This window comes from Sinocyclocheilus anshuiensis, unplaced genomic scaffold, assembly GCF_001515605.1.
Source record: "Sinocyclocheilus anshuiensis isolate Anshui unplaced genomic scaffold, SAMN03320099.WGS_v1.1 scaffold188, whole genome shotgun sequence".
In the NCBI taxonomy this organism is placed as follows: Eukaryota; Metazoa; Chordata; class Actinopteri; order Cypriniformes; family Cyprinidae; genus Sinocyclocheilus; species Sinocyclocheilus anshuiensis.
In genome coordinates this window covers 2,395,027-2,405,111 of record NW_015555768.1, presented here as the reverse complement: position 1 = coordinate 2,405,111, position 10,085 = coordinate 2,395,027, and the positions used below count along the sequence as shown (strand labels likewise).

The 10,085-nt window shown below is 34.9% G+C and overlaps 1 protein-coding gene across 1 annotated transcript in view; it reads left to right on the top strand.

The window, feature by feature from the left end:
• unc45b (unc-45 myosin chaperone B) overlaps positions 1-9,019 on the top strand; it is a 12,154-nt gene extending 3,135 nt beyond the window's left edge. Inside the window, exons 2-20 of the mRNA XM_016468240.1 lie at positions 570-740; positions 823-859; positions 991-1,166; positions 1,252-1,341; positions 1,466-1,633; positions 2,541-2,706; positions 2,838-3,008; positions 4,318-4,489; positions 4,570-4,870; positions 4,991-5,085; positions 5,907-6,048; positions 6,183-6,323; positions 6,589-6,716; positions 7,049-7,115; positions 7,202-7,315; positions 7,571-7,686; positions 7,994-8,111; positions 8,212-8,367; positions 8,547-9,019. Of these exons, the coding sequence (XP_016323726.1) occupies positions 570-740; positions 823-859; positions 991-1,166; positions 1,252-1,341; positions 1,466-1,633; positions 2,541-2,706; positions 2,838-3,008; positions 4,318-4,489; positions 4,570-4,870; positions 4,991-5,085; positions 5,907-6,048; positions 6,183-6,323; positions 6,589-6,716; positions 7,049-7,115; positions 7,202-7,315; positions 7,571-7,686; positions 7,994-8,111; positions 8,212-8,367; positions 8,547-8,810 (2,793 nt within the window). The 3' untranslated portion in view covers positions 8,811-9,019. The remainder of the gene's footprint in view (positions 1-569; positions 741-822; positions 860-990; positions 1,167-1,251; positions 1,342-1,465; positions 1,634-2,540; positions 2,707-2,837; positions 3,009-4,317; positions 4,490-4,569; positions 4,871-4,990; positions 5,086-5,906; positions 6,049-6,182; positions 6,324-6,588; positions 6,717-7,048; positions 7,116-7,201; positions 7,316-7,570; positions 7,687-7,993; positions 8,112-8,211; positions 8,368-8,546) is intronic.
• Positions 9,020-10,085: the final 1,066 nt, after the last annotated feature.

Sequence of the window (10,085 nt, the reverse complement as noted above, 5' to 3'; positions counted from 1 at the left end):
CATGTTTTGATGTGCTACGTTTAAATGTTGCAAGAACGAAGAATGTGTTAGGATTAAAAGTTTGTAATTAATACAAGACACATTAATTTTTTTCTCTCCATGCGCTGGTCAATTTTAAAATGTTTCATAACATGTTGTTTCAGACTAGTGGAAACAAAACATCCAAAATATGCTTTCAAGTGTTTATTTCATACACACACACACACACACACACACATATATACATATATTTATATATACATATTTAAATAATACAATAATAATTGTAATAATATTAACAATGACATAATTTTTAACGAGATGAATTCTGCTACTTTAGTTACAAAACCATATCATTTAACTTTTATATATATATATATTTTTTTTTTAAATATAATAATTCTAATAATATTAATAATTAAATTTTTTTAGAGGCTAATGCTGCTGATTTAATGTTGTGTGCAAGTATATTGTCTGAAAGCTCAATCAAAATATGTTTAAATGTAACACTTGAATGAATATGACTGTAAACGGAAAAGAGTTGCATGTGAACAATATGCTACCTTTTAAATGGTTACATTCTCTGTTAGATGGGAGAAATCGCAGATCCAGTCCAGTTAAAGGAAGAGGGCAACAAGCACTTCCAAGCCGGAGAAATCGACAAAGCCATTGAGTGCTACACTAAAGCCATTAAGTTCTCTAAAGACAAGAAGGCGCTGGCAGTCATCTATAGGAACAGATCAGCCTGTTTCTTGAAAAAGGTAAGAATCCTTTACACATTACAAGCCTATATAAAACACATCATATTTCTGCATGAATTTAATTCAATGTCTTGTTTTCCAGGAAAATTATAACAATGCAGTATCAGATGCCACTAAAGGTAAAATGATTCAGAAATGAATCATTCTTTTTTAAATATTTTTGTTCAGGTTTCAGGTTTCATTATACCATCAAACAGCAACACTTTACTATCGATCCATTAAATAATCAGTTTCTTCTAACCAATTGCAGCTATCGATGTGGATGCCGCAGACATCAAGGCTCTGTACAGAAGATGTCAAGCGCTCGAGAAGCTTGGCAAACTAGACATGGCCTTCAAGGATGTCCAGAGATGTGCAACCTTAGAGCCGAAAAACAAGACGTTCCTCGAGACCCTCAGAAGACTCGGAGCTGAGATCCAACTGAAGGTGATGATCATTTCTGTCAAGATGCTTTTGAGTTCACATAATGCACATCTGAGTTTCTAAAGAGCATATCTGATTCTCTCCACAGCTGAAAACAACCTTCTCAACAGACTCCAGAGTACAGAACATGTTTGACATCCTATTTGCAGATGAATCAGATAAAGAAAAGCAAGAAAAGGTTTGAAGAATTTCATATCCTGTTCCGTTTTAGTTTAGAAGAGTAAAGCAAAAGCTAAATTAATGTTAAACACAGTCACATATTTCTCAGTAAAACTGAACAACATGTTTGTTGGGTCCACTAGGCTGCCAACAACCTGATTGTCCTAGCCAGAGAGGACGCGGGTGCAGAGAGAATATTCCAGAACAACGGTGTGCCTTTACTCGTGCAACTCATTGACACAGGAAAACCTGATATGATTCTGGCTGCCATACGAACCCTGTCAGGAATGTGCACAGGCCACAGAGCAAGGGTGAGGAACAGCAAAATAATCATTTTCTAATCTTTTTTCCCTAAAAATAGTTAAACATCCTCACAAAATTGCACCAATTAAGATAATTACGATTGTAAATAAATATGCATATATATTAATATGAGACTTGTTTTTTAGAGAATTTGTTAAATTAATTAATTAGTACTATTTTTAGTTTTATTTTATATTAAAATAAGATTTCCCCTATTTTTAATCAAAAATGTATGTGAGGGGGGGAAAACCTTTTTTTGTAATGAATTTGCTTATTTTTGTGGGTAAGAAAAATATCCCTAAATCAACATACTCTCTGCATTTATTATTTGGAAAAAAAACTATATAATATAATATTTCATGCACATATTAAGATATTAAGATGCTGTATTATATGTTATATATTTATTATTTTAAATGATTGATTTTTATTTTCCTGAAAAACAAGACAAAAATATTGATTACAATATTTTTGCTAGTTTATGCAATAAAGCATAGAATAAAAAAATATGGATAAATAATAAGGAATACAATTAAGGCCACAAAACAAAACTAATCTCCCAAAATGAAGACAAAAATCCTTAAATCAACAAATCTGAATTTGTTAATTATTAAGAATAAACATTTATAATATTATATAATATAATATAAAAAAAAATCAAATATTAAGACTTTGTATTATATATATATATAACAAAAAACATAAATACTGACTAAAATGTTTTGCAAGTTTATGCAATAACTAATGCAATAAAAGTGATAAGCTACTAAGGAATAAAGGCCACAAAACACCCATTTTAATTCCATGGGGTCTTAAAGGAACATCAGTCTTCTTAGTGCACTTCTGTATTTTTCTCTGTATTTGCGACCATTTGTTTAAAAATGCTTGTGTTAATAATATCTTTGGGTTTTAAAGGCAACTGCCGTCACCCACACAGTGGGAATAAGCAAACTGTGCAGCATCATGGCTGTAGACAATGAGGAGATCGTTCTGGCCACTGCAAACATGCTCCAGTGTGTCTATGACTCCCTGTCTGGCGGAGACAAGAGAAATTACGGAAAAGAAGAGGCCCTTGTACTCGGTAAGAGAATCTGAGCAAATGTGAATTCAGAGTAACATTACTGAAGATTGTAATAATTGGACCTGATTTGCAATTGAGTTAAAACTGCAAACACATTTCTTGCTTTCTTGCTCTTTTCTGATGACTGGCAGACTCCAGTAAGGACTTGAAGGATATTCTGCTTGCCTTGTTGGAGATGATCACAAGCAAGAAGGTGTCTGGACACGGCCGAGACCAGGCCCTGAACCTCCTGTCCAAGAATGTTCCAAGGAAAGACAAGAAAAACACAGATAACACCAAAGCCCTTTTCACCATTGACCATGGTATGTTATTCATCATTACAGTATGAAGAAATAGATTTTTTTTCTGTCAAAAACAATCATTGGGTCTCATTCACTAATAATTGCATGGATTATTTCGTATTTGTGCACACGGAAAATGTCAGCCTAATTCACAACACGTGCATACACACTGGATTTGTACCTTACTTAATGATAAAGCAACTGTATAAAATTGTGTATTTTTGCGACTTTGGAGACCTCTAAAGTTAAGCCAATCATACAATGGCCTCTGATCTCCTTCCCTGCGTACCGCCAAAGCCGCATTAGCCATTTTTTGGCTAAAGGTTGCAGGCTTCGAAACGCAATTGGGCTAGTTTTGAGTAGCGATTGGGCGGTTTTCTTGTGAAAACCTGGCAAACCTGATTCGTACCCACTTACTAAACTCAAATACTCCCAGAACAGACGTTTGGGGGAGAGTGTGAGAAAGAAAAGAAGCCATTCACTTATTAGAAGTCAGTTTACCATCAGTAAACCAATCAAAAACTTATATACAGTTGCTTTAATGAATCTGGAGTATTCTAAATGAGCGACCGTGTGCCCGAGGATAGGTATTTGCATAAAATGCGCCCAAAGCATATCCATATAAGGGCTTTCTGCACAACCTTTCTTTCATAGCCTTTTTTGTAATATGTAACCCTGGACCCCAAAACCAGTCACAAGGGTCAATTTTTCGAAATTGAGATTTATACATCAAAGCTGAATAAATAAGCTTTCCATTGATGTATGGTTTGTTAGGGTAGGACAATATTTGGCCGAGATACAACTATTTGAAAATCTGGAATCTGAGGGTGCAAAAAAATCAAAATATTGAGAAAATCACCTTTAAAGTTGTTCCAAATGAAGTTCTTAGCAATGCATATTACTAATCAAAAATTATGTTTTAATATATTTACAGTAGGAAATTTGCATGATCTTTACTTAATATCCTAATGATTTTTGGCATAAAAGAAAAATCTATACTTTTGACCCATACAATGTGTTTTTGTCTATTGCTACAAATATCCCCAGCGACTAGACTGGTTTTGTGTTCCAGGGTCACATATAAATGTCATCTTAACATGATTAGAAGGCCGCCCAGAGTATGTACTGTTTGCATATGTGTCACATTTCATAAATTTAGAATATCCTTTAGTATGAAACTTTTTGGTAAATAATGATTTGTTTGTAAAAAAAAGTTTGTATTCAGATTTCACATGCCAATTGCTTAGTACATACACATGATTTGTGCTGCTAGAAGGACAGAAAAGACATGATTTCATGTCATGTTTTTATGGAAATGTCTCAAAAACAGGTCTGAAGAAGATTCTGAAGGTCTGTGGTCAGGTTCCAGACCTTCCGGATCAGTTGCCGTTGACGGAAAACACGCAGCTGATTGCTAGCGTTCTTCTCAACAAGGTCTACGATGACTTGCGCTGTGACCCTGAGAGAGATAACTTCAGAGATATCTGTGATGAATACATTAAGTACGTTCCTCTTTCACCACAAAATTAGGATCCTATATAAACATACACACGTATCCTATGTCGCTGGTTTCCATCAACAGGAGCAAATTTGACCCCAACGACATGGACAAAAACATCCATGCCATCAATACTCTATCAGGCCTTCTACAGGGGCCTTTCGACGTGGGCAACGTCCTTGCGGGTCGTCAGGGTGTTATGGAGATGATGGTGGCCCTTTGTGGTTCCGAGCGTGAAGTGGACCAGTTGGTAGCAGTGGAGGCCCTCATTCACGCGTCCACCAAAACCAGCAAAGCCTCCTTCTTCATCAGCAATGGAGTAACTCTGCTGAAGGACATGTACAAGAAAACTAAAAATGAGAAGATCAAGATCAGAGCCCTTGTGGTGAGCAGACACTTTACACACTATTCAAACTGTGTTTGTTGTAGTGTTCATTAGTTATTAAACAAGAGCAGTTGTTGTATTTTGCATATTTAACATAATACATCCAATTTCTTTTCTCAGGGTCTGTGTAAACTGGGATCCGCTGGAGGAGATGATTACAGCATGAGACAATTTGCTGAGGGCTCCACTGAGAAACTGGCAAAGCAGTGCAGAAAGTGAGAATGCATATCATTAGAAATTACATTGTCTGTTATCTTTTAATGTAATATTTTAATATAATATAAAATCATGCACTATTGTTTAAAGGTTTAGGGTCAATAAGATTTTTATTCAACAAGGATACATTAAATGGATTTAAAAAGTAAGGACCTTTATAATTTAAAAAAATTTTATTTAATTTTTCCCCCCCAAAAAATGCTGTTCTTTTGAAATTTCTATTCATCAAAGAATTCTGAAAAAAGTATCAAGGTTTCCACAAACATATTATCTAGCACAGCTGTAATTTCAACACTGATAATCATTTATAATAATAAGAAATGTTTCTTGAGCAGCAAATCAGCATATGATTTCTGAAGGATCATGTGACTATGAAGACTGGAGTAATGATGCTGAAAATTCAGCTTTGCATCACAGGAATAAATTATATTTCAATATGTGTTCAAATAGAAAACAGTTATTTTAAATTGCAGTAATATTTCACAATACTACTGTTTTTACTGTATCAAACAAATGCAGCCTTGGTGAGCATAAGAGACTTCTTTCAAAAACGTGTAAAAAATTGTAATAACCCCAAGCTTTTGGACAGTAGTGTAGTGTGCAACTTTTAGAACTCAAAACTTCTTTCTGGGCCCAAAAAGACAATACACTGAAACTAAAATGGAAAGCACTTCATTCCTACTGTCAGAAACGCATATACATTATATGACCACCCTCATTTACACTGTCGACAGTGCCTTATTCATCTTTTGCTTTGTGATAGCTTCATGCAGATGTTATAGATTTATACTGCATTTCAACTAGATTTGGTTTATTCCAGGTGGCTCTGCAACCCTACACTTGATGTGCGTACCAGGAAATGGGCCATTGAAGGTTTGGCTTACCTTACCAATGATGCTGATGTAAAAGATGACTTTGTTGATGATGAAGCAGCCATGAGGGCCATGTTTGAACTTACTCAGGTGTGCTGACAGATAAAAAGACTGAAATAACTTGATCAAGTTTGGCAATTGCACAGATTTTTTCAATCCGTATGACTTAATCGAGATTTAAATATGAGTGTACAAATGTGCAATGCAACATTTTTCTCTTATAGTCAAAAGATAAGACCATCCTATATGCTGTCGCCTGCACCCTGGTCAACTGCACCAACAGCTATGACAAGAAAGAGATCATCCCTGAGATGGTGCAGCTGGCCAAATTCTCCAAACAACACGTCCCAGAGCAGCACCCGAAGGTAACATACACAGAATCCTGTGATGTAGCAAATCTAAAGTCTTTAAAAGTACAAATATTCCATGTAGTTTCTCAATAAATACTAATACAATGCATGGTTAATAATTATACAAGAATTACAAATGTTGTTTGAAAGTAGATGGAAGTGTATGATGTCAAACTTGCACTGCTGTCACTACTCGAAATGTTACATCAGATGAGTTAATATATATATATATATATATATATATATATATATATTTTAAAACATTTCTCTTGTGCTTTAGGATAAGAAGGACTTCATTGTAAGGCGAGTGAAGAAGATACTGAAAGCTGGAGTCACATCAGCTCTCACTGTCATGGTCAAAGCAGACAATTATGTCCTGACTGATCAGACCAAAGAGATGCTTGCAAGGTAAGACTCAAAAATGAGTCAAAAGTCAGCTCTAATAAGGTCGGCAGCTATGTTTGGGTTGTTTTGTGCTGTGAATTACTGACTTCATCAAATGAAACCATTGAAATTCAAGAGTCATTTAAACACCACAATTGTCATTTTGTTTAATATTAATAAAAGACCATTTATTTATTTATCTTAATTTTTAAAATATATTTTATGAATTTATTTTGGTACTACATTCAGTGTTTTTAAATCTAGACCCTGATGCTGAAACCACCATTCTAAAATCTATTGATTTTTCGTCTATTATGCTGCTGAAGTTCATGCTCTTACTATTTTTGTCCACACAGAGTGTTTCTTGCCTTGGCAGATGATATTAAAGATCGTGGCACAATTGTAGCTCAAGGTGGAGGAAAGGTAAAAGACCACAAACCCAGTAGATACTTCAGTAAATCTAAATCTCCTGCTTTGGTGAAATTTAAATTTTTCACTATGTGTGACAGGCTTTGATCCCATTAGCCCTGGAGGGAACTGACAAAGGAAAAATAAAGGCCAGCCATGCTCTGGCAAAGATCGCAGCCGTCTCCAACCCTGAAATCGCCTTCCCTGGCGAGAGGGTAAGATTACCTTTTACATGCTTATCACTGTGAAAGCCAAAAGAATATGCAAAATACATTGTCAGGAAAGCTGAAAGGATCGTGAAATGCTCTAAAATATATTTTTTTTAGATATGTATGCATTGCACAATATTGAAAACAATGATATCACATGTTATTTTGAATATTAAGGGTATTTTTTGGTAGTTATTTGGGTATGTAAAAATCTCAAATAAAAAGACCTAATTTTCCATATATCTATTTTTTCCATTGCAGATATATGAAGTTGTGCGACCGCTGGTTTCCTTGCTAAACACAGAACGAGATGGTTTGGAAAACTTTGAAGCTCTGCTGGGTCTCACAAATCTGGCTGCCTTGAATGACAAACTTCGGTAAGTGTCATAGAATGTCATCTGGCGCTGATCGACAAACATTTTAAATATTAAATGCAAATGATTTAGGAAAGGCAGAATTCAGAGAATTCAGAAGGAGGAACTGCAAACTATAGACTCAAAGATGAAAAGCAAAATTCAGAAAGCAAGATTCATGCTCACATTATAAGCAAACATTTCATTTACACAGAACCACATTTTTTAAATTAAAACTTTGAATTATTCTTTTGATGCCTTGCAAGCACTTCTGCCTCCTTCTAGAAATGCAGATCTTTATCTGTGCAATTCTTTGTCTTTATTTCCACAGAGTGAAAATCCTTAAAGAAAAAGCTCTCCCAGAGATTGAGAACTACATGTTTGAAGAGCATGATCAAATCAGACAAGCTGCCACAGAGTGCATGTGCAATCTGGTTTGCTGCAAAGAGGTTTGAAATTACCATTGAGAACACATTCTTCTATCCAAATATTGCATTTTTTTTTGTAGGTTTGGATGGAAATATTGACCAAATTCATTTATTTCAACAGGTTCAAGACAGATACCTGGAAGACGGCAATGATAAACTCAAGCTTCTTATTCTGCTCTGCGGTGAAGATGATGTGCAGCTTCAGAGGGCGGCTGCTGGTGCACTGGCTATGCTCACCGCCGCACAGAAGAAACTGGCTGTTAAGATGACTAAAGTGGTACGTATCAATAACAACAGCTGTCACGTTCAATTTGATTCATTTGTCCCACTCTAATCTACCACTTACCTAAGTATTGTGGCAGGACCATGGTACACATGGTACACATGGTACAATGTAGTTATCAGATACTCGTACCAAAGTTGATTGACTCTACTATTATGTTTTATCATCTACAGACTGGGCAGTGGCTTGAGATCATACAGAGATTGTGTATCCATGACAACCCTGAAATTCAGCACAGAGGTCTTGTGACGGTGTTTAATATGCTAGACGCTGATGAACAACTAGCCAAGAAGCTCATTGAATGTGAATTGCTGGAGATCCTGACATTTGTGGCAAAACTAGAGGACAACCCCAAGAAGCAGGACGCTATTAATGCTGCTCGCGCCTGCCTGTCCAGAGCCTTGGATAGTGGACTTATCAAACCGTTTTCAAATTAAACAGTTCATTGTGATGTGTCATTAGGCGAGTACAGAATGGTCTGCTTTCTGGGAAAGTGGAAAGACTGCAAACCATTTGCAAGGTTTTATTTTTTAAATTTCTACCGCTGAGCATAGTTCTTTTTGTTAGATTAAATGTTTGTGTGGCTGTTTGTTTGATCAGTAGAATTTGGTATTTATTTAACATGCTCATTTCATATTTCATGTATTTGCACTTGTGAAGTTTTGATTCACAGATTAAAATCTTTTTTTGAAGAAAAGATGAAGCGAATCCGTTTCTTCAATATTGATATGATTAAAATCACCCTTTTGAGTGTATTTGTGCAAGTAAACCACAAATAAACACACACATTTACATTGGAACAGTTTATTGAATCTTATAAAATGTTAAAAATATGAAACGACTCAATTTTATGCCCCAAAATGAGCAAAAAAGTGTAATTTTGAATTTAATTAATTAATTAAACAATTGCACAATACCACAAACAATTTAATTCATTTTTTGTAATTTCATTTATATTTATATGGCCAAAAAGTAAGATGAAATTTTGATATCGTGTATCAATGCGATTTGTAAAACAGTACAGACTACTTACATAAAATGCATATAAATATCAGTGATCATTCTATATCTCCGAATAATATAAATCATATTTAAATGCTTAGTTTTATGATCAAATCGTTGTAGTTTTCATTATGAGAGCAAACATATCTATCCAATGATTGAGAGATGCACAAATGAACTTTCCTCAAAAGCCTGTTGTATCATATTTGATACTTACATTTTAACATGGTTGTTCTAAAAACAATTATGCATGTAAAGTTGCTCCAGCATAGTAATAATATTTATTATTTATTTACATATACGTTTTTTATTATCCTGTATTGATATATCAAATTCTACTTTCAAATTATTCACATTCAACATTTTAACTGCTGTATTGTCTGCATTCCTTTAAAACTAGGATTACATATTTTCCATATGCATTACACCTATTTTGGTTTTGCCGAGCAGAGATTGACAGGCAAAGCAGGACAAAAACAGCTTTGTTTTGCTCAAATTCACTCAGTGAACATTTCGTCCAGGACTAGGCGTTCAGGAATGTAGAAAACTGAATAGCTCCACCTAGAGGCCGGAAGAGTAAATTAGGCTTTTTCAGAGCAACGACGGATAATTGTTAAACTTAAGCTACAGGTGTCTACCCTTTTTATCGAAATATAACCATATACAACTTCCCTTTGAATTACTAAATCGACATTCAGAGATAAATCAGC